This window comes from Trypanosoma cruzi, genomic scaffold, assembly GCF_000209065.1.
Source record: "Trypanosoma cruzi strain CL Brener 1047053516885 genomic scaffold, whole genome shotgun sequence".
NCBI classification, from domain to species: Eukaryota; Euglenozoa; class Kinetoplastea; order Trypanosomatida; family Trypanosomatidae; genus Trypanosoma; species Trypanosoma cruzi.
Window position 1 is genome coordinate 54,595 of NW_001849467.1, and position 26,938 is coordinate 81,532.

The 26,938-nt window shown below is 49.3% G+C and overlaps 11 protein-coding genes across 11 annotated transcripts, besides 39 other annotated features; all 11 read left to right on the top strand.

The window, feature by feature from the left end:
• Positions 1–26,938: part of a sequence feature (heterozygous, Esmeraldo-like haplotype) that runs on past the window's edge.
• Positions 30–136: a sequence feature (T-rich).
• Positions 161–189: a microsatellite.
• On the top strand, positions 285–1,043 carry Tc00.1047053508515.10 (hypothetical protein, conserved; the record flags this gene model as incomplete). The annotated part of the gene is made up of 1 exon (XM_810375.1): positions 285–1,043. The coding sequence occupies one exon, from the start codon at positions 285–287 to the stop codon at positions 1,041–1,043; it is 759 nt and encodes a 252-aa protein (XP_815468.1).
• Positions 1,041–1,064: a sequence feature (AT_rich).
• Positions 1,310–1,332: a microsatellite.
• Positions 1,486–1,511: a microsatellite.
• Tc00.1047053508515.20 (translation factor SUI1, putative) lies at positions 1,609–1,938 on the top strand (the record flags this gene model as incomplete). Its single annotated transcript, XM_810376.1, has 1 exon — positions 1,609–1,938. The coding sequence occupies one exon, from the start codon at positions 1,609–1,611 to the stop codon at positions 1,936–1,938; it is 330 nt and encodes a 109-aa protein (XP_815469.1).
• Positions 2,957–2,990: a microsatellite.
• Positions 3,226–3,321: a sequence feature (A-rich).
• Positions 3,356–3,382: a microsatellite.
• On the top strand, positions 3,407–5,005 carry Tc00.1047053508515.30 (hypothetical protein, conserved; the record flags this gene model as incomplete). The annotated part of the gene is made up of 1 exon (XM_810377.1): positions 3,407–5,005. One exon carries the CDS (start codon positions 3,407–3,409, stop codon positions 5,003–5,005), a length of 1,599 nt encoding a protein of 532 aa, XP_815470.1.
• Positions 3,894–3,947: a microsatellite.
• Positions 5,354–5,396: a microsatellite.
• Positions 5,836–5,879: a microsatellite.
• Positions 6,010–6,037: a microsatellite.
• Positions 6,038–6,070: a microsatellite.
• Positions 6,071–6,120: a microsatellite.
• Positions 6,419–6,477: a sequence feature (CT-rich).
• On the top strand, positions 6,463–7,632 carry Tc00.1047053508515.40 (protein kinase, putative; the record flags this gene model as incomplete). Its single annotated transcript, XM_810378.1, has 1 exon — positions 6,463–7,632. One exon carries the CDS (start codon positions 6,463–6,465, stop codon positions 7,630–7,632), a length of 1,170 nt encoding a protein of 389 aa, XP_815471.1.
• Positions 6,653–6,681: a microsatellite.
• Positions 7,822–7,849: a microsatellite.
• Positions 8,050–8,093: a microsatellite.
• Positions 8,119–10,743, top strand: Tc00.1047053508515.50 (glycogenin glucosyltransferase, putative; the record flags this gene model as incomplete). Its single annotated transcript, XM_810379.1, has 1 exon — positions 8,119–10,743. The coding sequence occupies one exon, from the start codon at positions 8,119–8,121 to the stop codon at positions 10,741–10,743; it is 2,625 nt and encodes an 874-aa protein (XP_815472.1).
• Positions 10,763–10,794: a microsatellite.
• Positions 10,966–10,988: a microsatellite.
• Positions 11,001–11,047: a sequence feature (T-rich).
• On the top strand, positions 11,372–12,691 carry Tc00.1047053508515.60 (hypothetical protein, conserved; the record flags this gene model as incomplete). The annotated part of the gene is made up of 1 exon (XM_810380.1): positions 11,372–12,691. One exon carries the CDS (start codon positions 11,372–11,374, stop codon positions 12,689–12,691), a length of 1,320 nt encoding a protein of 439 aa, XP_815473.1.
• Positions 12,765–12,804: a microsatellite.
• Positions 13,074–13,097: a microsatellite.
• Positions 13,338–13,361: a microsatellite.
• Positions 13,427–13,487: a sequence feature (T-rich).
• Tc00.1047053508515.80 (hypothetical protein, conserved) lies at positions 13,549–15,231 on the top strand (the record flags this gene model as incomplete). The annotated part of the gene is made up of 1 exon (XM_810381.1): positions 13,549–15,231. One exon carries the CDS (start codon positions 13,549–13,551, stop codon positions 15,229–15,231), a length of 1,683 nt encoding a protein of 560 aa, XP_815474.1.
• Tc00.1047053508515.90 (hypothetical protein, conserved) lies at positions 15,515–16,159 on the top strand (the record flags this gene model as incomplete). The annotated part of the gene is made up of 1 exon (XM_810382.1): positions 15,515–16,159. One exon carries the CDS (start codon positions 15,515–15,517, stop codon positions 16,157–16,159), a length of 645 nt encoding a protein of 214 aa, XP_815475.1.
• Positions 16,267–16,303: a microsatellite.
• Positions 16,335–16,380: a sequence feature (T-rich).
• Positions 16,381–16,401: a microsatellite.
• Positions 16,459–16,504: a sequence feature (GA-rich).
• Positions 16,605–16,637: a sequence feature (AT_rich).
• Positions 16,662–18,026, top strand: Tc00.1047053508515.100 (hypothetical protein, conserved; the record flags this gene model as incomplete). Its single annotated transcript, XM_810383.1, has 1 exon — positions 16,662–18,026. One exon carries the CDS (start codon positions 16,662–16,664, stop codon positions 18,024–18,026), a length of 1,365 nt encoding a protein of 454 aa, XP_815476.1.
• Positions 18,277–18,320: a microsatellite.
• Positions 18,482–18,581: a sequence feature (T-rich).
• Positions 18,721–18,780: a microsatellite.
• Positions 18,873–18,903: a microsatellite.
• Positions 19,004–19,060: a microsatellite.
• Tc00.1047053508515.110 (hypothetical protein, conserved) lies at positions 19,102–22,734 on the top strand (the record flags this gene model as incomplete). Its single annotated transcript, XM_810384.1, has 1 exon — positions 19,102–22,734. The coding sequence occupies one exon, from the start codon at positions 19,102–19,104 to the stop codon at positions 22,732–22,734; it is 3,633 nt and encodes a 1,210-aa protein (XP_815477.1).
• Positions 22,775–22,818: a microsatellite.
• Positions 22,935–22,957: a microsatellite.
• On the top strand, positions 23,078–25,609 carry Tc00.1047053508515.120 (hypothetical protein, conserved; the record flags this gene model as incomplete). Its single annotated transcript, XM_810385.1, has 1 exon — positions 23,078–25,609. The coding sequence occupies one exon, from the start codon at positions 23,078–23,080 to the stop codon at positions 25,607–25,609; it is 2,532 nt and encodes an 843-aa protein (XP_815478.1).
• Positions 26,015–26,938: part of a mobile genetic element that runs on past the window's edge.

Consider the following 26,938-nt stretch of genomic DNA (forward strand, 5'->3'; position numbering starts at 1 on the left):
TTTTATTTCACCCGGCATCCCTCTCAAGATTTTTTTTTTTTTTTTTTGTTTTCCTTTCTCTCTCTGCCTGTTTTTGTCTTGAGAACTCGCAGGCTCCTTTTTTTTTTTTTTTTTTTCTATTCCTACCTCTTTATTTACTACACCTTTTTTGACGTCCCTATCTCTATCTCTCTATCTCTCTCTCTCTCTGTGTGTGTGTGTTTGTTTGCCATCATCGCAAGTGAGCTCAACGAAGAGATATATAGATTGCGGTGTGGTGGCAGTCGGGCTGCAGAGGAAATACAATGAGCACTGGTGCTGCTGACGATGGGAAGTGGGACGTGGAGGACGGTCGGCGGCCGCGGCGTGCCAACCGCGGCACTTTGCTGCAGGAGCTTCTTGAGAAGGGACTGAACTCGGAGGAGGAGAACCTGCTGAATGACTTAAGTGACGCAACGACCGACAGTACTTTTAGCAGCAGCGGGGAGGAGGCGATGGATGAGATTGACAGCGACTTTTCGGACGAGGAGGTAGAGGGCGTATTGGACGGCACGGAGGTGACGACGGAGGCAATGCTGCGGCGAGAGGAGCGGGAGGAGCGGCAGAAGGAGCGACAGCGTGCACGGCGACGCATGGGAGGAAACGTGTTGCAACGCAAAGGCGCCGCCGCGGCAGACGCACCGAAGACGGCTGCTCTCCGACTTCGGCCGCCGTCAACAATACCGCTTGAGGAGCGGCTGCAAATGGCGCATAAAAGAGCCCGTGAGGTTCGTGCGGCGGCGGCCGCGGCAAGCGTTGCAAAGGGGGAACACGACTCGGTGGGGACGATGTTGATTTCTTCGGCAGGGGGTGCGTCAGCGTACAACGTGGGACATTCCGTGGCGAAGCGTCGGCGTCTGCACGGCAGCCGTGCACGGCCCGCGGCCACGCCAGCGGGGTTTGAAGAGGGCGAGGAGGTGCCGCAGCGTCTCCTCTACACAAGTAGCCGAAGTGTACTTGAGCAGTTCGGTGTGCCGGTGGTGATATCCTTCTCTACCTGTTTGCCACGGATGTTCCAGACGTAAAAAAAATTTTAAATAAATAATGGAATCAAAGCGTGGCGTCGCTGGGTGAGAGTGGTGCAGTCCCCCGCACCTTTCTTTCTTTCCTTTATGCCTCTCCGTCAGCTCCCATAACTCCCTCGCCGTTGCATCGAATGTGGTGTCTTCCCACCATAGTGGCTTATTTCGGTTTCTTTCCTTTTTTTTTTTCTCTCCAGTTTGTGTGCAAGTGACTGTGGATGGCCGCGGCAAATGTTGTGGAAGGATGAGGGTGTTTTCCCTCGTTTTTCTTGTTGTTGTTGTTGTTGTTGTTATGGACACCGCAGCTTCTCACCTTCTTTGTTTTTTGTTTTTTTTTTTTTGTCTTTTATCGCTCTTTCCCCTGCATACATGTCTTGTTTGAAATGTGGCGTGTTCACGGAAACATCCGCAGGGGAAGGAAGGAACGAAAAGAAAAAAATAAAGGCTCTCTCTCTCTCTCTCTCTCTCTCTTTGCGGGCGGGGGCAAACAAACAAACAAAAAAAAAAAAAAAACAGGCCAGGGCGAAGTCAATAAAAAAAATTTTTTCATTCACAGTTACATCAAGTGATGCTAAACAACGAGCTCGCTAACCTCGTGGATCAGCAGAAACGCTCCGTGCAGGATGCGTTGGAGGCGCAGAAGGTGCACATTCGTGTGCAGCAGCGTAAAGGGAAGAAGTTTGTTACGTCCGTGCAGGGACTCAACCAGGCGCTCAACTTCCGCCGCATCAGCCGTGAGTTCCAGCGGCGATGGGGTTGCAACGGCACCGTCATTGTGACGCCGGATGCGGGCACTGTCATTCAACTGCAGGGCAACTGGAGCGAGGAGATTAAAAAGTTCCTTCTTGATGAGAACATGGCGACAGAGCAAAACTTAGAGATCCACTCTCTGAACTAAATGCATGCACGCAGTCACATTTATACATTGGAGTACAAGAAACAGAAAGAGTGTGTGTCTGGTGTGTGGTGTGTGTCTACGATGCGATATTTGTTGTTTCCTGTTCTTCCTGCAGGGTTGTTACTGTGAGTCTCGTTAGCAGGGCGTTGTTGTTGTTGTTGGTGGTGGTGGTGGTGGTAGAGTGAAAGAGGGCGAGGAGGGCGGTGTTTGTTTGGCACGCAGCCTGCGAGGGGAGCAGCGGTGGGTGGTTGAGTTTGGTGCACAGCCGTCATTTAAGCTGCGTGTGTGCGAGAATGTTTCAACGAAAACAATGAAAAGAAAAAAAAAAGGAAAAAATAACATTAATAATGATAATTAGACGACGTGTGAGAAGCGCCAATTAAAAGAAGATGGAAAAAAAAGGAAAAACAAAAAAGAATGGAGAGGAGAAGTTGCAAGTGTCTTGCCCAGAGGGATACGTGCGTGTGCCTCCGTTTGTCCACTACCCACACACATGTGTGTGTGTGTGTGGCTCTCTGCGCCTGTAATTTGAGGTGGCCACCTCCTCCTGCTCCTACTCAATTGCGAGTTCTTTTTTTTTTTTTTTTGCTGTAAACTAGCGCCTCTTCTCCTTCCATTGCTGCTGCCCAACAACATATACATTTAAGGTACGTGCGCGGCAAATAAAAGGCTCAAGCTTTTTTTTGGCTCTCGCTTGCGGATCGAATACGCCCGGGGGAGGGGAGGTGGTTGCTGCTTCACTTCCCAGCACTGCGCGGAATCCCCTTGTCGGCTGCCATTTTGTACCTTGCCGCATTTGGGGGATCGCTCGCACTTGAGACCCCCGGAACCGTCGCTGGAGTGTTGTTTGCTCTGCGTGCGTATAATTCCCTCCCTCATTCCCCCACCTACACACACACAGACAGACACGCACACATCCGGCAGCAGCGCAGCGGGCGGAGCGGAAAGTTTGGCAGGAAACCGGGAACAGGGGATAGAAGTCAGGAGGGGCGCACCGCAATAGCCTCCTTTCCTCTTTTCTCCCTTTCCCCCTCTCTCTCTCTCTCTCTCTCATTCCCTCCGTGCGTGTGGCGGCGGCCGTCAGCACCGGGAGCGAGAAGTACGACAGGCACCGCAGTCGCATTGAGTCCTCGTGTTTGCCCAGCTGCACGGCAGCAGGGAGGAAAGAGGCCCGACGACACGCAACTGGGCGGAGAAAAGGAGAAGAGAACCATAACCCCCGTCGCGGAACGGACAAAAACAAAAGAAACAAAAATAAAAGACAACCGAAGGGTAAGCGGAGGGGCGAAAAAAAAAAAAACCGACAGATAAAATAAACAAAAAAAGAAAAAGAAAAGCAGGAAAATTATAGAACACACAAAACGAAAGAAAAAAAAAAAAAAAGAGAGACTTTAAATTGAATAAAAAGAAGAGGAAAATATATATATATATATATATATATATAAACAAGGTTGTTAAAATATAAAAAATGCCGCTGCATCCAGAGTTCATTCCGCTGGCAAAGCAGAAGGAGATGTTCGCCATCAGCTCCTGGCGGGACTCGCCGCAGACTGCCGCCGCAACACAGCCGATGGTACCGAGTCCCGCCATTTTACCGGAGGCCCAGTGTGACAAGGACGGTGCTTCGCAAGTCAAAGGGGGGCATCGCTCACGCAGGGGGCGTCGTGGGAAAAATCGACTGGTTCAGCGGCAACAAGATGTGGATGACTTTTTTTTGAACTGTGTGCTTCCAAAGGGAGTCTCGTTCGCCACGCTCAACTCGGAGCTGCAATGTAACGCAACGATGCCACTTCGTGCCTACGACATTGGAACGCCGTACGCCCTGTTTACCCGACGTAATTGTGGGGCGTTGTCGGGCGGCATGGAGCTTGGCAACACGGAAAATGCCGGTGGTATTGGTGCCACTGCGACGGCTGCAACTGGCACAAAAGCGCCGATGCCACCAGGAGGAGACCACAGTAGTACTACCAATAATAATACTAATAACCATAATCCTAATAACACTAATACTGTCACAATTGCCGCTGCCGATGCGAGAATAGGGACTTCTTCATCTGAAGCAGAGGCAGCTGTAGTAGCAATAGCTTCAGGGGATGGTTTGGCGACAACAACAAAGAAGTCAAACCATCCTGCTGTGACTCTTTCACCCTTTCGTACGCCAATGGTGGGAGCGTCAGGAGCGGCTGTACTGACGCCGGCTGACGACAGCGACGATTCACCAGGCGACGCTCCTCCTCCAGACTTGGTCCTTCCACCGTCCGTCCCCTCCGAAATACTTTCAAAGGGGCATCTGATCTCGCTTCTTTATGCCGAGAGTGGCGAGGCAGAGAAGGCCAGTGAGTGGCTGCAGAAAAAGTGGCCGCAAGCGACGGTGATGGTTGTAGCTCGCAACCGTTCCATCCTGAACTCCTCACTGGTCCTAAAGGGGCTTCCCAGCCTGGCGAAAACGGAACGCATCATTGAGGAAGTTGAGAAGGTCATCCCACAGAAGCCGTCTTACATCCGTCTGCATCGCGGTGAACGGGGGGTGTTCAAAAATGTTGTCTTTGTGAAGTACCCCAATCGCGAGGTCGCGGAGGAAAGTAAGTTGCGCCTTGAACGGTTTTTCATTGGATCGCGCCAACTTAAGGTGGAGTTTAAAAAGAAGGAAAAGGGAACCGCGGAACGGGAGAGCGAGGCTTCTCTTCAGCAGCTGGTCCGCGACCTCCGCGTCAGCACGGAACACGAAGGCTTTATATATCAACGCAGCGACCTCACAAAGGATGAATTGAAGTTGTTGAAGCAGCTTTGCCACTCTTACGGCCTCTCCTTCGACCTCACCGAGCAAAAAGTGACGGTGAAGCGCATCCTTCCAGGAAACGACCGCCAGTCACCGGCGCTACGCCCCAGCCAGACCACGCCGTTGAACTGGACGCAGGCCACACCCGGAGCTCTGCGACCGATGGACTTCAAAGGCATACGTCACTGGGGGGAGATGCGCAGCAAGTACTCATCCCTGGGTATTGCTCGTCCGAAGGGACCCCACGATGTGCCACCTTTCGCCTCCGGCCGGGGACGTCCGCTGTGAGTATACGAGGAAGAAGTGGCACGTGTGCGGGGCTGGTGATGGATTTGTAGACTGGGGAAGAGAAGAGTGGTGCAGGGCGTTGTACTGGCAGAAATGTAAGAAGCGAAAGCACAAACCACTGGAATCCTCGTTTCAAAGAAAAAAAAAAAGAGGAATTGAGAGTGTGAGTGAGTGCTTGTGTGTGCTTAGGCCTGTAGACACAAATTCACCCGCCACCCTCTACAGAACAAAAAAAACAACAAGGGTCTCTCTCAATGGGTCGTTGTTGTTTTCGTCAATAATTTTGCCTCTTTTCATCTTTTTTTGTTTTTTGGTTTTTTCTTCCCCGTTTACTTTTTATTAAATGCGCTCTCTTTCTTTCTCCTTCTTTTTCTCTTTCTCTTTTTCTCTCGCTCGCTCGCTCTCTCTGTGTGTTTGTGTCTGTGTTTTTGTGTGCCGGTTGTTTGGATGGTTCTTCACAAATGCGGTCTTTTTCTGTGGACTCGCAGACCAATTTTATTTGGGTTATTTGAGGCGACGAAAATAATCGCCACTTTTATCATTGAAAAAAAAAAGGGGGGGGGGAGCGTCGTTTTTTGTCGTCGTTGCTCCTCCCTGCCATTCCCATTCACGCGGCTGCTTCTTCATGATGCATGGATATTTATGTGTAAATAATCCACAGGGAGTGGTATCCTGTCTTCTTTTTGGTTTATCTCTCTTTTCCCCCGTCCCAGCGTGTTCTCTCATACCGCGTGGATGAGGGAGAGGAAGGGAGGGATGAGGACAAACCCAAAGACTTAATGTTTTTTTTTTTTTTGTGTGTGTGTGTTTTCGACAGGGCCATTTCCCTTTTTTTGTTTTGTTGGTTTATTGTTGTTGTTGTTGTTGGTGGTGTGCGTGTGTGTGTCGGAAGCGAATTTGTGTTTTTTTGTTTTTTTTTCGCCTGTGCGTCTCCTCTCATTGAGTCACTTGACAACTCGTCTCTCCTCCAGCCGGTTGCCGTGGAATGTCTTGGTGGACGGCTTGCACGCACGCACGCACACACACACACACAGAGAGAGAGAGAGAGTGAGAGGGAGGAAGAGAATTATTACTACTACAATCGTTATTATTATTATTATTATTATTATTATTATAGAAACGGCGTTGTGGCTCTTTTTTTGTTGTTGTTTTTTTGTTTGTTTTTTCTTCGTTGCTGCTCACTTTGATGTGAGGGAAGGCAAAGAAGGAAAAAGAGAAAAGAAAAAAGAAGAGTAGCGACTAATTAGTCCTTTTTTGAGCGTAAAGGGGAATGGCGAAAGGGGTCAAATTTTTTTTTTCTTTTGTGTGTGTGTGTGTGTCTGAGTGGACTCTCCTCACTTCGTTGTTGGGTTCATTTGTCTGTCTTTTGTTGTTTTTGTTTGTTACTATCATTTTTTGTCAGGTGTCTATAATTCTTTTTTTTTCCTTTTACTCTCTCTCTCTCTCTCTATCAATCTATGTATCTATCTCTCCTTGGTTGTGTGTGTAGAGGTACGTGGCCTCTGAACCGCATGTATGACTACAGCACCCTCGTCACCATTCTCTCGTGCACGGCAGTGTTCAGGCAGGGTTGTCACCCCCGATACAATTCGGGCCCGGTGGCGTTGAAAGTAACATCAGCGCCACCGTTGCCACTTGCCTCACGGAGAAGAGGAGGAGGAGGAGGAGAAGAAGGATTACGTGTCGATCATGAAGGAGATAGGGAAAGTGCAACAACATCGTTGTGCGATGGCACGGTGCACCCAACGATACACGAGGCGAGGGTTTACGCCCTTGTGTGTCCTCATCCATCCATTCCCGTCTTTGTGGAATGTATCGAGGATGCATTTGACACTTCGCGTTTCCTTGCGAAGGAGCACCACCGTGGGGTACGGCGTCTTCCCGTTCTTGTCACACAATTCGTTAAGGCTGCCTCCTTGGATCGGTTCTTTTACAGTTTCCCGGTCCTTCGTTGGTCAATAGCCGTGCAAGTTGCACATCAGGTTGCCAATGTGTTGCAACATGTACACAGCAAGGGTGTTGTGTACGGTGATCTCAAGCTGCCGAATGTCCTCCTTGGGAGTGAGGGTCATGTATGGCTGGTAGACTTCGCCAGTGCCGTGATTGTGCACAGCGGTGTTGCTGTCTCTGAAAAGAGACGCGCCGTTGAAGTAGAAGAGCTGGCGAGGGGTATTACATTTCATCTACGAGCACCAGAGCTCTTTTCCACCACACAAACGCCGGGGACGGAAGCTGTTCTAAAGCATCCGTTTATGGTGGACTTTTGGGCATTCGGTGCCTTTCTCCTCGAACTTCTAACAGGTCGTCCTTGTCTAGGCACCTTTGCGGAGCGCAGCGGAAAATACACACGGGAAGAACTGCAAGCGAAGGCAATGGAGGGATGTTCCCTCGTAAAGCAGCGCTACGGAGGCGCAAAAGGCCCTCACAACGCTGATAGGGTTTGGGATGCCCTTGGAGACCTGCTCGCAGGATTGATCCAGCGCAGCCCAGAACAGCGAATTGGCTTCAGGGGTGGTTGGGGCGATGTTCTGCAGCATCGCTTCTTTGATCTTGTTGGGCCGGATCTTCTGGAGCCCTTCCCTGAGGAGTATGCCGAGGAAAATGACGAGCTCATGCTGGGCCTGTGAGACAAGGAGAAAAAACAACAGGAGGGGTGGGCGTGGAGTTCCCCTCTCTCTCTCTCTCCGTGTGGGTAAATGTGCACGCTTCTATTTGCAGAGAGGCGCGAGCCCATTGCTTTGATAGAAGGATATAATTCTTCGTTGCTACTGTTGTTTTCCCCGCCCACATGCACCCCGTTCGAATTCATTTTTGGTTTTTTGTTGTTGTTTTTGTTTTTTTTTTCCCTTCTCCATCCATCAGATTTGCCGCCTTGACTTGTGTCCACGGCCGCTGCCGCTGGTCCCCCCACGCAGCGAAGGCGAAGGTAGAAAGGAAGCAGGTAGGTGGTTAACTACTTAGCAATTACCCCTCATAATTGGGATTCCGAGTTTTGTCTCTGTGGGCTGCTTGCACAGTGAGTCCAGCTTGACCACAAGTCATCAGTTTTTGTTGTTGTTTTTTTTTTTTAGTTGTTGTTGTTGTTTTTCATTATTGAGAGGGAAACGGGGAGAATGCGTTTACATTTCTGGCGCAGTAAATCTCGTAGAGTGCACAGGTGGTCCCGTGTGGGTTATCGTGGCCTCCTGTTGGCTTGTGCATCATGCACAATCCTCATTATGTTCCTAGTGCTGGAATGCCTTTGCTCCGGCTTGAAGCTGCAGCGTGCTTCTTCTGGGACTGGTAGTGATCACCGCCGACCCCAACACGCGCCGTCACCGCAAACAAACCCAGTGGAACTGGGAAACTCGGTGAGAAAAATGGCGTATGTCGTTGTTATCAGCGGTGAGGCTTATGTTGACGGTGCCCTTGTGGTGGGCTTCTCACTGACGAAGCACTCCATTTACGCTGCGCGAGGGGCCGTGGATCTCGTTCTGGTCGTACCGGAGGGTCGGATTTCAATGGAGAGTCGCGAGCGGCTTCGCTGTGCCGGGTGGAATCACATCATTGAAGTCTTGGACTTGTCTGTTTACGCACCGAAAGCGAATCTAAAAGACACACTTTCGAAGTTGCATGTATTCAACCTCACCTCGTACTCCCGAGTGGCGATGTTTGACGGGGACATGTTGCTGATCCGCAACCCGGACAGAATCTTCGACACCAAACTGCCCAATAAGGATCACGTGGGGGCCATTGGAAGCCATTCCGGAAGTTATTTCCAGACGGGAGTTATGCTTTTGATACCATCCCGTGAAGTGTTTCTCGTCTTGCTGCACAAGCTGAAAACTGATCGGCGGCAGCAAGACCATGGTAGCAGGGATGGCCGCATTATTCGTGATTATTTTAAATCACGGTACGTCATGCTGGATCGCTTTCTTGGCATTCACATCCACTCAGGCGACCCTCTTATTGATCGTGCCATTGGACTGCACTACCGCGGTGGATGGAAGCCGTGGTATAACAGAGAAGATCCCCCGAATTTAGCGATTTCTTCCACAGCAAATGGACCCGGACAAGAAGTTGGAGCAGCGTATCGCCTTTGGTGGGAGGCGTATGAGAAGTTGCACGTCACGTGTATGGCAATACGAGATGCGATTGGGTCTCCAACTCGAGATGCCAACGCTCCTGCGGGATACGATCCCACGGAAAGCATGTGGCTTATGCGGCACACAGCTCAGAGTTACGTGCAGTTGATGGAGTGGAAAGAAGTGCTGCGACGTAATGTGACAGTTGCCGGGCTGCGAGTGGTGGAATCCGACGAAGGTGCCTCCTGCGACGAGGCGTGTGGCGCGGATGGGTTGAAGTGCATGGAAAAAGCATTGAGCTTTCTTCGTGTCAACTCTCTGACGTCGTTGCGTATTGTATTTCTCTGCAACTACACATCATGGGATATTCCAAAGCCGTACCAGCCCTCTTTCAACGTTAGGACGCAGACCTGTCACCTCAACTCCTTATATGGAAAGCGAGAGAGGCCAACATGCGCTGCGAAAGCTCTTTTGCATCGTCGTTTGTGTGCATGCATCATGGAATCGGAGTATCGTGAGAACCCCTTATCTGTCCCCTCCACCTCGGAAGTCTCCTCGCAGCCACCGCTCGAAACAAAAACACGTTCCGGTGAGGAGCCGAAAATGGCAAACACGAATAATGACACCGTTGCCTGCTCAAATTGGTTTCCGCAGTCTATGTATGGAGCTGAGGCAGCGATGCGCAGTAAGAAATGTGCGTCATTCCTTTCCCAGTGGGATTCTGTAAAAGCAATACCGCGCCAAATTGATGCCCGCACAATCAAACTTTGCTTTAAATATAAAAATGGGATCAGTGCAATCGTAAAAATTGAGCAGTTGTCATTTCCTCTTGAACCCCATGCAGAGTATGGCGCCTATGTAACGTCACTACTGTTGGGGCTTGGCATGGTGCCGCCCACGGAACTTCTCCGTGTGCCAAAATCGATCATTCGCAAGGCGTTAATGGCCGAAACGGATGCGACTGAGCGGCGCTTTTTTCAGGACGAACTGCCATGGATTCGTGCCCCAAATAATTTGGACATGTTAACTGTAAGTGTGCAGCTGTGGGTGCCGGATGGCTTGGTTTCGTTTGGCAATGCGGTGCCGCCCATCACACGGCACACCTTTGACTTGTGGTTACAAAACAAACAACACAATAAAACCGACTTTGCCACTGATAAGGTGATGTTTGATGTTGCAACCATGTTGTTTTTTGACTACATCATAGCCAACGAGGATAGAAGTTTTACTCATAATGCCAATGTGATAGTAAAAGAGGGTACAACACAGCTTGTCCTCCTTGATCACGGCAAGGGCCTTCATAGTGATTCAGCGGAGGTGCAACAAAATCCTTATTTTTCTTCAAGAAATACGGTTGCTGGGGAAGCGGGGGCAAAGCCAACGCCCATGTGTAAGCTACCAAAGTTTATATTGCGTCAGGCGTTGTGTCTTTCTGGGAAACGCTACAAGCCATTTTTATCCCTCTTGCCGCATGGTGGTGCGGATGGGGATGATAAAATATCCAACAGTCAAACCCTGGCAGGGCAGCTGCTGCGTGTCACGCCGTCGAATAACGTCTCATGGAAAGTGCTAGAGAAGAACATTCTGGCCGTACAACTTCGGTTGGAGAAGGCCCTGGAGCATTTTGCAAGGTGTGCGGAGGTGTTTGGATTGTCACATGTCATTGGTGAATGAGGCGCTGGCGTGCCCTCTCTTTTTCTCCCTTTTTTTTTTTTTTTTTTTTTTACAGATTTTTATGTGCTCTCACCTGATTGTGTTGTTGGCGTTACATTGGAGGTAGGGAGGAGAGGGTCTGCCAGCAAACTCGTGCGGCGTGAGCATGCGCAGACCAGCGTTTATCATCATCAGACTTTTTGTGTGTGTGTTTGCTTTATGAATCCTTTTTTTGTCTTTCCTTTGTTGTTGTTGTTGTTGTTGTTTATATTCGCGTGTTTCTTTTTTTTTTTTTTTTTCTCTCTCTCTTTATATGTGTTTGTTTACTTGAGCGCATATTTCAGCCTGAGGTTCGTCTCTCCCCTTTACGAGTCCCCACATGAGTTGTGATGTCGCCATTTTATTTTTCAATTGCTGCCGTAGGCATATTTGATGATGATGATGACGACTGGCGCCTTTATTATTTTTTGTTTGTTTGTTTCCTTTTCTCTCTCATTGTGCCATTATGAAGATTGGGGAAGCTACACATTAAAATAATACCTACAGGTACGTTTACTCAGTGTCCCACGCTTGCATAAATACATACATACGCATTACACACAAATACACGCACGCAAAAGGGGGTAACGGGAAGAGAAGAAGGGCGGTGATGCTTCTTCCCCCGCAGAGGTCAAAAAGGAGTTCCATACCCAGCACCTTCTCTTCTTCCTCCAAGAGCCAGGTGTTGGCGAGGCGAAACCGTATGGTTACACGGGCTCTCATAAAGGGAAGAAGTCCTTTAGGACCGATCGATGGGCCCGTTGGTGGCGTATTGCGGTGCGTTTGCACTGCGTATCTTGTGTCAACGCAGGAGACGCTGTTGGAGTGCCATCGTTGCCGGAATTGGTGTCACCCTGCATGTGTGGGCGTTGACCATGCAGAGTTACGGCGGTATCAGGCGGAGAATAATTATGTGTGCCCTTTCTGCACGGGGCTGCATAAGCGACTCCGTTCTGAATCGCAGGCGCCCGCCCCACGACAACTACCAATACGTCTTCGCGAGGTTCCAGATCACCTGCCATTTGGCTCGGTAACGCGACTACGTCATTTGTTGAAGGTCACGACGCGGGCTGCCCATGAGGCTGGTTTCTTGGTTATTGACCTCCCTGTGGTTTTGCTTACAGATAAAATGGAAAAGGAGTGTCTTGCGTGTTGCGAAGATGCCATTAAAGAAGCCACGTTTTCCGAGCAGTACCCCGCATACTGCCTTAAGGAGGTGCGGGAACAGGCACATTCATATGTTCAAGGGACGTTGCTTCGATGTAAGCAAAGCGGGCGTATTGTCTCCATGGTTCTATCCAATGGAATGGACGTGTACGGGAACCTACGGCATACAATTACACAACTAAAAGGTGGTATAAACCGAGGGATTATTGACAGAAGGCATCAGACAACGTTCATGGCATCCTGCACAAAACTAACCGACATATCTGACTTTGTACACATCACGTTAAGTGCCACACACCGGGAGTACCAGAAAAGAGGACTTGCCCGCATGCTAATGGTGTTGGACCTGCTAAAGTGGGCATTACGAGGTCGTACTCGTGCTTACTTGAATATGGCGCTGCAGAAACGAATTGTCGACAGCGGTACACGTTTGGAGTGCGTGGCGTCGCCGGCATCTCGACGGTTGTATGAGTCCTTTGGCTTTAAGGATGTCTACCCGCGGTTTGATCGCGAAACGGATGAAGCGCGTTGGACGCCGAAGGAGGCGGATATGGGCCGTGTGATGGCACATTTAAGTTTTGTGGAGGATGTTGTTCAAATGGCGATGCGGTACGATCCGGGAAGCGCCAAAGAAGGTGTTAGTAACGGCAAGGCTGCGGCTTCTACCGCCAATATTGGTGGCGGTTTAATTAGCAAGGCAACTCGCTCACCGTCTCCGCCAGTGGTGAAAAAGCGTCTCTCTTTGCTTGGGAAGAGAAGCTGAGGAGGAAATGAAAAGGGTTTCATGGCGGATGTATACTCGTTACTTTGTCTCCCCCCCTGTCTCTCTATCTCTCTGTGTGTGTGTGTGCGTGCGTGCGTGCGTTTGTGTGTGTGGATTGTTAAAATACTTCGTTCATATATTTTTTTCTCTTGTTTTTTTCTTTTTTTTGAAAATTGCATCCACCGATGCATGGGCCTTGGCTGCTGTCGCAGTGGTGGGTGCCATCACCATGACTGCTGTTATTGCGGCGGTCGCCACGTTGTGGGGGATGCGTGGAGCACTTTTTACGTACGGAAGTGGCGATAAGAAGAGGGGGGAAATCACATGAACGAGTGGAATTGAGAGGGAAAAAAAAAAAAAAAAGGAGGCATGCGGGTAGAAAAGAAAGAGAGAGAGAGAGAGAGAGGTATACGAAAAGGAAAAAGGGACATTGGGAGCTCACCGCAGAAAACCAGCATATGCATATAATTTATACATGCGGTTTTTGTGCCAAATGATTACATGATTCTTTGCCTTTTGCTCGCTCTCTTTTTTTTACATCTTTCCTTCTCCGTGTGTCTGTGGATGAATAAAATATGGTGTGGTGAAAGAATAATGAATTACCGTCGAATCGCAACCGATATTTTCTTTTGATAATAAGACCTCATCCTTCCTTCCTTCCCTCCTTCCTCTTTTTTTTTTTTTTTTCTGGCGGTGTTGCTACACGTCAGACACACTCACAGAAGTGGAGAGGTGTTCTTTCCATTTTTTTGTTTATTTGTTTCCCCCCTTTTTGTTGTTTTTTTTTTTTCTTTCTGTGTGTGTGTGTGTGTGTCGCTTAGAAAAGCATAGCCGAGAGAAGTGGGTATTTTTAGAAAATGCGTCGGTCGTCGCTCTTTTGGAAATCAAAAACATTGGCGCAGATGTTTCGCAAGCTGAAGCTCGCGGGTGCCCATCCGGATGTCGTGTGGGCCGTTGACGCGCAGAAGGCACAACACAATGGCGAGGAGATGATTCGCCTGGAGACAATGATGCACCGACGGAGTTCTGCACACAGCAACAGTCACGGGCCTCAGAGAATCGCGGAAAGCTTTACATTTTGGCTAACCGAGCAGCAGGAAGCCCATCACGGTAGGCGAGCCACAGCGCTGCGGTCTGTAACGTGCACCATCAACCCAGCCGCCCCAAACAATACTGTGAAGCAGCAGCTGTCGCAGCTTTTTCGCGATGCTGGCATCTATGAAGATTTTGATATCGATGGCACGGGAGTTGAGATGAACCTCGAGTCGGTATTGCGCCATGCAGACGAGCGACAGAACGAGCACCTCCACCAGTCTGGTGTCTTGTATATCCGTGGAGACAAGGCAGTTGAAATGCTGCGGCGTTTTGGCGTTCTTCTTATCGTTGAAGAAAATGGCATCACGTACCTCGTAACGTTGCCGGAGATGCGTCCTCAACCGCAACAGCAGGAGCCCCTGGACCGCTCCTCTTCCACTTACACGCCGGCAAAGAGTCTTGTCGGCCCCAATGGGGAAATTGACCCGGATGTTCAGGAATATATGCGTGAACGTGGCCTTCGCGCCTTTGATTTGCGCATGGCCGGGAGTCATTCGTCAGTGGAACGCTTCGTCTCCGCCTTTGAGCGGCTTGAACGAATGTATGATGTGCACCGCGGCCGATCGATGAGGCCGTGTGTGTGTATTGTCTTCTCTCTCAAGTCCCCGGATAACTATGTGGCGGAGGACGGCTGCATTGTTCTTTCCGTGCAACGCATGCCAGCATGGGAGGAGTTTCTCTTAACCCTCCCGCAGGAGGTGTGGCAGAATTGTGTGCAGATGCACCGTGACTGGCGCATTGGAAACGCCCCAAAACTGCGGGCGCGCCAACGACAACTTATGAAAGTCGCAGACATGTTTCATTTTTTTCGCCTGCAACTGGACTCTGGTATCGGGTCACGGGTGGACTGGCAAGAGGCGTTTATCCTCCGACTGATGAAGGAAGAAATGATGATACGCAATACCGTGCGGAAGTATAATTTGAAGTCGGAGCTTTTGAAGAAGCGAGGAGAAATTCACGTGGCATTCACTCTACGTAGTGCGGTGGATCCTACGAAGGAGATTGGATACCGCATCGGTGGCGATGGTCGTTTGTTCTTCAATTTCAGCACGATGACCACTGGGCAGATGCTGCGCGTATTAAAGGACAATCTCCATCGTCTTGAGGAATTTCAAAAGCAGCACGACAACGCCGTGGCTACGCTTGAGCATCTGAGCCGTAGTATCCCTGTTGACTTCAGTGTTGACACCGAGTGGAAGTTACGGGAGGAGGGGAACCTTGTGAACTGCCTGCAGAGATTTGTTCACACAATAAAGGCAAACCAGGCACAGTTGACGGCCTTTTTGACGATGCTTCTGAAGAACAGCACGATGTTAGGTGTGCCGAAGAAGCGCATGGTGTGGATCATATCCGCACGGTTTGATACGATGCCGAGTGGAGTCGTGTTTGTGCCATGGGACGTCGATTTTGAGTCCATTAAGAAAAACCTTCTGCCGAGGGGCTAAGAGAGAGAGAGAGAGGGATGTCTGTACCGTATGGCATGACGAGGGGAAGCGATTGGACAAGGAGGGGGCATTTGTTGTTTTTTTCCTTTTTTGCTCGTTATTCACGTTGCTTTTTTTTTTTTCTTTTGGGTGATAACATGACCCCTGGGCTTCTACCCAACGTTGTGCGTGCAAACGTGTGTACATATGTGTAAATGTGTGTGTATTTTTTGTGTGAATACCCGTCTCTACCTGTTCTTACGTGCGTACGAATCATACAACTTAAAGAAGAAGGGATGATGCCATGCCGCTAGCAAGGCGCTACTTTTATTATCTCAACGAGCGTGGTCATTTGTTTCATGTGTTTGATATCAAAGGACTTGTTGAGCACACCCGTATGCCATCTGGTCCCACGTACCTCCGTGACCGGTCTTTTCTAGACTTCTTCTACCGACGTTTACAACACAACAGTTTGGAGCAGTGTGTCGCGGATGGTGTGATGTGTAAGAATGGGACAGATGTGATGTGTCTGGATGACGGCACCTGCTTGGCACCGCAGGAGTTTCTACGGCATTTCCCGTACGTGAGTCTCTGCGGGATGGAGAGGAATTTTGTGAAAGTGCAGGATTCCCCCGTTGTGTTTACAGATTACGAGTTTATCTGCAAAGAAGAACAATTGAGTGGTGTTCTTCTGTTTGCTGGGTCGCTGCAGGAACCATTCCAGCCTGCCGCTCTCACCGTCACGCGGGAGGGGAAATTATTTCATCCAATCACCACATTGAAACGCCTGCAACGCGGTACGTCCATCGCTGAGAATAAAGGCCTTGTTGGGGCGCAAGTGAGTTTGAAGCTGGGATTTGATTTTGTCTGTGAGGAACTTGACAACGACGGGCAGTATGTCATTAGTTGGGGAGGAAAGAAGCATTTTATTCCCTATGTGGCTCAGTGATAGTGTGTGAGTGGTGGGTGTACGTGTCTTTGGGTAGAAGGACGGAATGGAGGGAGGGGGGCAGGAATTGGCGGGCCTTCCGATCTTGTGGCGAGAGCGCTGGTCGCTTTTTTTTTTTGCTTTTTTTTTTTTTTTTTTTTTTTTGGCTTGTGTTTATTTATGTGTGCATATGTCGTCTCTTTTCCTTTTCTCTTTTTTTTTTTTTTGTTTGTTGTTTTTCTTGTGTGTGTGTGTGTGTGTGTAATTCCTTTCCATTGTGCGTGTTGTTGTTTTTACTTTTAAGTTCATACATTCTGTTAGGGAGGGAGAGGGAGATTGAGTGAGAGGGGGAAAGATAGAGGAGGAACGCGGTAGGTCTGCAGGGCGGCTGCAGGAATTGGGCAGGCGCTTTTTGTTTGTTTGTTTGTTCTTTTCTGTTTTGCTTGAGAAGTGTATATACATATACATATTTATATTTATATTTATATTGTATTTTATTCTATTAGAGTCCTTGAAAAGAAAAATGAGCGATGGGAATAGACGGATTGTTCCTGGGACGCAGCTTTGTTACCGTGCGCTTTATGCAACCATTGTGGGGGATCAGCCGAATGATTGCCTTCCAGGCACCACTGTAAAGATGAGCAGTGATGGACCCATTCTTGTTGACCATGTCATGCGTGTTGCGAGACGTTATGTTGGCGGTAATGCGACCAGCAAAATGCACCAAGTCGTAGCATTTGCGGGGATGGATAGCGCATCCAAGGCCATGAAAGCAGAGTTGGTCTCTGCAGTCGAGGAGTTGCGTCGTCAGAACCAGCAATATCAGCGAGAGTTGGAGACACGAACACAACAATTGGAACTGCGAAAGCAAGAGGTGCAGACACTTCAGAACAAATTGCGTGTGGTGCACAGTGAAGCCAAAAAGCGCGGCTATAATTTCCGTGACTTAGCTGACCGTGGGAATCAACGAGGCGTGGAGCATAAAAAGTCATTTGACACGGACAGACACCATGGCGGGCGCGATTCCACGCCACCGCGTAGTTCGAGAATTGGTAGCGGTATGGGAGGAACCGGAGAATACACGCGTCCGCCACTCCCACCGCTGCGTGTAGATGACGCACTATCCTCAACGGCCGTCCCGCCGCCGTCACCGTCACTTCAGACATTCCAGCTGAAGCACTCGCATTCCCCTCCGTCTTACAGTCAAGAATCACGGTTGGTGGCCCCCAATGGGACGGCAAATGCGGCTCCCTCTTTGACGTCGCCTGCTTCTCTGGACGGCGGGAGCGTGGCTGAAAATGGTGGCGGCAGCGACATGAGTGTGAGTGCTTCTGTCAGCAAGAACGCTCTCCCACAGTTGGGACTGGAGGAAGACGTTAGGGGAAATTGCAGGGACGTCGAGTCGGGGTCTTTGGACACGACAGAAGACACGCCTGGGAACCATCCTCCACTGACTCGCAAAAACGGTGCAGGAGCCCCTATTCTACCGAAGCAACTCCTCCATGAAAGACCCGGAGCGATGGTGTTCTGCCACCGCTGCCGACTCTTCCTTGCCCCCCACCCTGTTAGCGTGACGAACCACTTGCAAAGTGAGGGCCACCAGAAAAGCGCCAGCGCTTCACCAGCCTCTGGGACAACGTACACGCAGTTTGGAAAGCTGGTGCAGAAAATGCCGCCATTTATTGAGCCTATTACGGTGGTTTCAGACGAACAGAAACGGAAGGTGACGGCGGCCGGAAATAATTTTTTTGAAGGCGGGCTTGACATTGTGAATTCAACCTGCTCCATTTGTCAGGAAATCATCACCACGCAAAGCTACAAAGTTCATGAATCTCTTCCGGCACATCGTCGACGTGCGGCAGAAATGAAGGCTGACCCTGCGGTGTAGTCAGCCCGCTTCGGAAAGTAACAGGGCGACGGGTACACGACTCCTCGATTGCACTCACCCACCCACCCCCTCAAATTCCCCTTGAGAAGGGAGGGAAGGAAAGAAAGAAGGACGGACAGGATTTATCTCTACATTGATTTCCCATTGATTTTCTTGTCATCGCCTAAAGAATGGGAGGAAACGGAATTGTCAAATGAAGAAGCATGACACACGATCGTTATTCCCCGAGACTTCTTAGCATCGTCGCCGTAAAAATAAAAACAAAAAAAAGAAAAAAAAGAAAAAAAAACAAAACAAGATTGAAGTAAATAATGATGATGAATCCGTTGGTGTGCTATGACTTGTTGGTGGTGGTAACTGGAGGCCGATTGGTGAGAACGAAAATCAAAATATCATTTGTTTGCTTTGGTTTTAGACTTGTCCTTTTTTCCCCCCTTCATCCCACCTTTCCCACCTTTTTTTTTTTTTTTCTTTTCTCATCTTTTTTTTTTTTTTTTTTTCGTTTCTTTTTCTGTTTTTGTTGTTGTTGTTTTTGCTTTTTTTTTTCTTCTTTTTGGTCATTCAAGGAGGTATCGGGATTGCTGTACAAAGGAAGGAATTGGACCGTGGATGGGGTGGGGTGGGAGGAGAGTCTTATGAAGGCCGTGAGTACGACACGTAGTTCCCTAATTTTGGTGCAGTAGTATCACCCATTTGTGTGTCTCTGTGTATATGCGTCCGTGTGTCTGCCTCTGTGTGTGTGTGTGTGTGTGTGCATTGGCATCGCTATTATCGCTCCTGCTGCCGCCGTGCGATAACCCGCATTCAGAAAATGCGGTGCAATCACTGCACTCCACAATCATCGTCGTTTGTTTGCTTGTTTTTTGTTTGTTTGTTTTGTTTTGTTTTAAGGATCTGCGTGTGTGTGTGTGTTGTGAGTTGGGTGTTTGATACACGTGTGTGTCCCGTTATTACAAGGAGATATTTCAAAGTCCCTCATTGTTATTATTATTATTTAGTGGTGGTGTTATTTTATTATTATTATTATTATTATTTAAAAGGGGGGTTTCAGTCGGTGTTAAAACTTGACGTTCTCATGCTCATATCCATAGACTTTGGTGTAGACATTGGGAAGGATGAGCGGGAAGCGTTTCAAGACAAGCTGCATTTTTTTGTCTCTGGGCATGAGAAGATGCTCATGGAGATTGAGCAGACATTTGACTGCCGCTGGGATCCCGTGTTGTGGGACCCGCACACGGACACCGTCTCGCTTCAATTGGGTGCGCAGGCGGCGCGGCAGGGACAACTCACCACCTCCATTGCCGACACTTTAGGGCGCAGCCAATTGCACAATCGTCTCTTTTATCGTATCACGCTCTGTTTTGCTGGTCTTGTTCTGGAGATGGACGCCCTCACTGACGAGGCGTTCGATGTTTTGATTCCGCCCCTGGCGATGTTTGGGGACGACAGCTGCCTTGAAGTAGACATTACGGATGAGGAGGCACAACGAGGCGCTGGTCGTATGTTGGGTTTGCTCCAGGATCTCTGGAGGTGGGTGCAGCGGGTGAGGCGGGTGGTACAGCAGACGGTTCGGCAGTTGGCTGCCCTCTACTCGCCCTTGCGTGAGCGTGACAAATACCGCCCATTTACGCATGTGCGTTTTTTGCGCGTGTGGCGTTCCCTGACAGACATTTTTTCCGCCCTGTTGAGTGTGGAGGAGGTGCTGCAGACGCATGACACCCTTCTTCATGGTCTCTCCACCTATCGCAAGCTGCTTGCGCATGTGTCTAGGAATCGTGATAAGTTTGATTGCGATGATAAGACGATGGAATTGTTCTGTCGGTTGCTGAATAAGATTGACCAGGAACTACTGGATGACGGGGTTCTCCAGCGTTTAGTTATGCAATCCTATGAAGTACCAGAGGAGCAGGTGTCAGTGACGACAAATAAGAGGCTTTGCGCCGAGTTCACGGAAGTCCTGGATCACTTGATATGCACAGTGGAGGAAAAGGTGGGAACCCCACGGGAGGGTAATGCACGACGGCAGTACATTGGTATTCTTGGAATGTACTATTTCCACCTCCATCTGTTTCAACAGGCAGCAAACGAGGTGACAAGACGTGATCTGTGTAAACGGGTGTTTCATCTGCATCTTCGAATACCTGTTATATATATTCATGGTTTCCATTTGTTTCGCCCTTTTATGTGGTTGTCCCGCCGTGTGCCCGACGAATTAAACCGTCACCTGCGGGATCCATCCAAAGAAGGAATCTCTGCTATTAAAAAGGCATGCGAAAAAAGTGGTGTGGAGTTCTTGCCACAGTTGAATCAACTGACCACGTCGGTAAGTGCATGGATTGCCGAGATGGAAACCACCCTTCCCGTGGATCCGTCACACTACAAGGCATTTCTCCACGATACTGCCCTGTTGTTGCAACGCGGTATACTTCTGGCGGAACACATTCAACGACTTGTTATTGATTATATCGTGCTGCACAACTGTGCGGACGTTGCGATCCCCCTTCAGCACGTTGATTGTGTTTCCCATGGAGTTGAGCTGCTCATGATGATTCGGGCCGCTTTCCATGCCAAGACGGGGGTGATCGCGACAACATACAATCTGCTGATAAGTTCCATTACATATGTAATGGAGCGACATCTCTATGAGATGTACTTGCGTTTTGGAGATGTCATTCAAACGAGTTCAGAAGACGTGACGGATCAATACAGTGCTATTCGGCAAGCTATCGCACTCCTCCATAAACCACAGACAGCTGAAAATCTGGTGTGTCTTGACCTTGTCCTTAGTACCGCCTTTAATCGGTGTCAGGTGGAGAAGGATGGCTCGGTTGCCATGGCACAAAAGAAGTACGAGGATATTTTAATTGCCTTTTCTCAACTTCATCGATTGGTCTTCTATCAGAGAAGTTTACGTGTGGCCACTGATTGTGATTTCTTGTACTGGCATCGGGAAACGTTTTATCCTCTCTTCTTTGAAAGAATGTATCAGCGTCCGCTGGGGTCAAACTATTTGCCGTATCTTCTCATGGCCATGCATGACTGTCGAACATCCATTCTCTCATCAAGGCATGTAGAGGATACTCGTGCTCTACTCGATGCGTACATCTCCTACATACAGAAATGTATTCAAAATCATTTAATTAAAACTCTTTGTATAGACATTGAGAATGATCTGCGGTTGTATACGCATTCCGTGGTTCTGGGCCAGCCATTCCGTAAGGTGGATGCGGCGGGGGGAAAATGTGATGTTGGATGTTTCACACGCCTACCACCTCTTCGTTTCTTTTATGAATGGCTTCACATCGCAACCGAGGTGGAACACTATCTGGATGCGCAGTTCTACAACCTTAATGCACTCATGGCAAATGATTGGAAAACTTACGAGGAGATGCGGAATTTGGCGTTAGTACGTTATGGGCTACGCATATGTGATGGGTACTTGCCTGGAAGTATTGTGGATCAAGGATTGGATGTTCTTGTAATTACAGAGAATATTCAGGTGTTTGTAGCTAATTATACATACAATATGAACGAACAACTCTTTGTGCAGCGACCATCGACAACGGAATCCAAGCATCTTCACACACTACATATTCGTCATATTGCCAACTCTATTCGAACCCATGGCACCGGCATCATGAACACAACCGTCAATTATGTCTATAAATGTCTTTTGAAGAAGCTTGCGATTCTCTCACAGTTCCTATACGATGACCATGTTAAATCGAGGCTTATAAAAGACGCAAAATTCTTCATTGCACACAAGGAGGAACTTAACGGAGAGTACCCGCTTTCACGAGCAGAGAATTTCATCCGAGAGATGCACAAGTTGGGTGTTGCAGATGATGGGCAAACGTTCCTGGACAAATTCCGTCACCTTGTCTCTGAAATTGGCAACGCACTTGGGTACATGCGGATGATGCGTAGTGGTGGGCTTCGCGCCATCGCGGATGCCGCTGTATTCATCCCTTTTATTGACAATGTTGTTCGCCTGGAGCGTGTCATTGACCCAGATGCCATTGGAAGCGACGAGGACGAAGAAGAGGTGGAAATGATGAAGGAAGAAGGCATGGATGAGGAGGTATATAAGGCACCACCCTCCACAGTGGAGGCCGTTCGCGTTGTTGATAGTGTCATTCACAACATGCGCATGAAACTGTCGGATGGTTCCGAGTATTTCCGAATGCTTCTTGAGGCGGTGACGAAGCGGCTGAAGGACGCAGATAAGTATGAGCACCTAAGGAATTTCCACATGATTATCCCACCCATCTGCGTCTTACATGTGGAGCTTATGATACGTGAGAAGGAGCAACTTGTTAAAAAGAACAAGGATGGGATATTCACCGATGACGGGTTTGCTCTTGGATGCTCCTTCCTACTTAAATTATTTGGCCTCTCAGACTTGTTCGAATCGCTTCACTGGTTTGAAAGTGTGGGGAAGCACTATGTGGAGCGCCTCCTCGCGATGCAGGAAGGTATTGCAGAACGCACCAAGGAGGCACCGAAGCGAAAGAAGCCTCAGAAAAGAGACGCCTCGCATGAGGAAGAGGAAATCAACAACATGCACCTTACTGCCACAATGGTGGACTACGCTATCCGTGAGTACACCGCCTTGGAAGAGGCATTTGTATCGAGCAAAGTGTTTTTTCACTCCGCCATTCCAGACGGAGAGGATGGAGAAACAGAGGAAGAAGAAGGAGAAAACTAAAAAAGGGGTTTAGTGAAGATGTCTGTTTCTCGTGTCGTGCTTTTTTTGTTTTGTTTTTTGTTTTTTGTTTTTTTGTTTTTTTTTACCTTGCATGAATATGAATGCACGCTTATCTCTTCTGTGTTACTGTACGCGTTTTTTTTTTTTTTTTCTGTGACGGCGTCTCTCCCAACATCCCATTTGTTATTTTTGCTGATTTATCCCTCTCTCTCTCTCTCTCTCTGAGCCGCCGCTTGACCCCGAGCGTGTAAGAGGGGAGAGGGCGAGACGAGGCGGCGTGGGGAGTTGCAGGGGAGGTGGGGATCGGGAAGAAGGGACACAATTCGAACCAAAACGAGAGGAAATGTTGTCACGCAACACATGGATCCGCGTCATGACCCCTCGAGTCGCGCTCACGACGTTGGGACTGCCGTCATCTTCCTTGTCGGATATTTCACACGCCCGGGTGAAGAAGGCGTACATTTCGCAGACGCTGCGTTGTCACCCCGACCTGCACCCCGATGATCCCGACGCGACAGAGAAGTTCCGGCGTCTCTCAGAGGCCCTCCGTGTGGCGTTGAAATCACTTGAAATGAAACTCCATGCGGGGATGACAATTAAAAATGTTCCTTTGGACGATTCTCAAAGCGTGCTGGATGCGCTACGTCACGCCATCGCGGCGTACCACCACTGCAGAGACGCCACTCGCAGTGGTGGCGGTGTTGGTGTCGAGGCACATCACGCGGAGGAGCGACATGACTCATTTTCGTCTCATTCATTGGAATATGTCTCGTTCGTCTGCCAACGGGAGGCTCTCGCCATGCGACGTGTGAAACAGTTCTGCGAAGAGCTTCCAGAGGTGCTTTGTGGAAAATCATGTGTCCTTTTTGAAGCAGTGGCATTCTTTAATGCTCGCTATGTTGAGGCGATGTCTCGTTGCGTTCTGCGCTTTTCGAAGAATCTCCCCATCATCGTCAATCGGGTGGTAAAGGGGCGGAAGAAAACTGTGCGCTACACGCGGAACCAGGCAAACTCCGGGTTCGGGACAGGCAGTCGACCTTGCCAGCAGCGCATTGAGGACATGGCAATGAAGCCACTTGTTCTTGTTGGGGCTCTCCTCTTTAGTCAGAAACCGAAATCAAAATCAGAGGCTTTTGCTGCACAGAGTCGTGAGGATGGCCAGGCGTCATTCGACCCCCACGAGGAGGTTAAAAGCACGTGTGGTGTGATGTCAGAAAAGGAAATAAAAATCTGTGAGGAATTGAAATGCACCATTTACCCCTCCGATTCAATTGGTGAGATCACAGAGAAAATTGGAAGGTGGGAAGCGACGAGTTATGAGAGGTTGCAACTCGAGTTGGCGATGGTAGATACCACCTCTTTGCTTTCTGGTATGTTGGATCTGACTGAACACCCCCTGACCGTCATGCATCACCTGCATCTGCCAAAGGAGGTCTCAGAGAAGGTTTCTCTCACGCTGCAAAAAATTGTGTGTGGGTTTTGCTACCATTGCGATGAACCCACTCATGAAAATCGGGACGCGTGTGATAGTGATCAAGGGGGAGAAGAAGAGCAAGTTGATGAAAAACGGATTGCGGATGGAATCCGTCGTTGCCAGCATTTGGCTCGTGTGACCACGTCGTATATTGAAGGGAACATCACTTTGATTTGGGACAGTGAGACCCCGTTAGTAGAGAGCACCGAGGAGGTGGCTGTAGGGGACGGAGACGACCTTTTCTGGAGGTGTATCAAAAGAGATGAGATGAATCAAGACATTGTAGTCACGCGTCACATGTCATGTTGCACGGCTGAAATGATAAGATTTTATGTTGCCGTCAAGTTATCCAAAGACGTTGGAGAATTTCTTAGTCGTTTGGTAGCTGCCATGGAAATTGTGAAGGAGCAAGCTGAGTATGCCCATTCTTTACTGCCACAACTACTTGCGATAAGGGAAAAGGTGGTGAATGAGGAATTCATTCCACGTGAATCAAATCCACGCTGTGATGAGAATACATCTCCCTTGACGGAAGGGAGGGAAGAGGAACAAGGAAAGAGTGGAATATGTCAGGCACCAAGAAAAGAAAAAGAAAATTGGGCTTCAACTACAGAGTTGACACACTCAAAAGACTCCGATTGTTTTGTCGAACACGCTCCGTGTGAGGATAATAATGAGGAAGAGGCGAAGAAGCACATGGGATATCTTTATCGAGGGACAATTCGTTGCTTTCCGCGTGTATTCTCCATGAGTACTGCACAGGAACTAAAGTACTGGCAGATGTTGCATGAGAACCGCATCTATTTGGCGCAACACGCTCCTGCTATACATCCCATTAATGTGTATTATAATTGTCTACCGTATAAGCCACATCCAAATGCCTTGCATTCTGAAAAAAACTCCTTCAATGAAGAATTAATTGGAGGATGGATGGGCGAAGCGGAGGATGGGGCAGATGACGCTGTTATCACACACAAGGAGTTGGAAAGCGGCTCCGCATTCCGCGAATGGCTAGAAGACGTTGTGGAGCAGTCTTCGCTTAACAGTGAATGCCATCGAATCGTGGACGAGGCTGGAGTTGGTTATGTCATGCGAGATCCCGCACTTCCACTCCCGCAATATCTTTCATTTGTGAAGGTGTTCTGCGCAGCAGCGGGGGTGCGTGGGATTCTCGAGGGCAAAGCGGGTAAGACCCGCACGGTTACCCCGGAAGACACGGGTTTGGTGATTGTTGTCGGTACAGAGTGTGATGTGCGAGATGGTGGCCGTCTGCTTGTGCCATGGTGGATGGACCCATCTCTTCTCCTGGCATTACTGCAGGACGACTGTCAAGATGAAGTCAATTTGATTGAAGATGGCGCGGACGGGTTTCTCACAAAAAAAAAAAAAAAAGTTCAATGATTTAAATATGGATAATAAATAAGCAAAAGAAAGTATGTTTTTTTCTTTTTTTTTTTGTTATTCCTCACAAAAGAAACTCAATTGGACTGCCTCTCAGTAAAAAGAGCGCTCACGCCGTACAGGTTGGGAGCCTTTACCCCTTTATTTTATTTATTTATTCTTTTTTTCTGAGGTTTGAGGATTATGACTTCTCTCGCCCTCTCTTTCATCGAGTGCGGGGAGGGAGGTGCCTGCGCCTTTGCTGCTGCTTGTTTTGCCGTTTTGAACATCCGTTCATTGGCTTTTGGCGTTCCGTCGTCTTTTTTCGCGGTACTTTTTTAGTTGCAACTTTGGGGGTGGCGGTCCACGAGGAAAACGATGGAATGGCAAAAGAGCCTCCGGGCCCACTGCGCGATAAAAGTTCCCCACGCCAACGGGGCTAAGAGCAGCGCGCGCGCCTCGGCCTGCATGATGAGAAAAGGGCTCTCCTTCCACTCCCCTCCGGCAATTTTAACATCGCCGGAGTCTGGAATAAAAACGGCCCTCCATCCATGGAGCGACGCATCCGTGATGATGGCGGCAGATGCCTTTTCAGTGGGCTTGATGACTCACACACAATTATTCTCGATCGTGTGTCGTAAGCCCTCGCCCAAACCAACCGCTGCCGGCGGAAGCTTCGCCGGGGATGTCTCCATCACAATCCCCCGGTTAAGTGCCGATAAACGTCGTCGTACTGCATTGCTGAAAAAGTGGTGGTCATATAAACGCGTGCCCAAAATGGCCGCCGCGTACAAAAAGGCGTGACGCCGTAACCCCCATTCCCGCGACGGTTGAAGAATTGAGCGACGGCATGGCGCATACAAGCCGGATAAACTTGTCACTCAGGAACACCGGACGGTGAGTGTGATCAAACCGCACCCCAGAAGGGCGTACGGCGCAGCGCCCGATTCGCGGACCTCCCCCATCGTGGCGTGACGGCCGGCCGCATCACGAAGCACCTGGGCCTCCCACAATGTCGCACCGCCTTTCGACCCTGCAATGCGTGCATTATCGACCCAAACGCCAACACAGACCAATGGAGGTGCGGCCCAGAGGGAGTGAACCACCGGCGTCGCCCCGCGAATGCCGAGCTAATAATGATCCGGAGAATTTCTGAGCCGGCGTTGTGTCCCATTGGGAGCCGTGCCGGCCCCGCCAGCGCGCCGTCCTCCACGCGGCACCGAAAGAGATGCCGAGTCCCCTGCGGCAAAGAGGCTATGAAGGACGCCTTGGGACCCAGGCGGGAAGCGGCCTCAGCCACCACAGGCGGCAAACAATGGAAAATGTGTGAAAGAGGAGCATTGGCCTCGC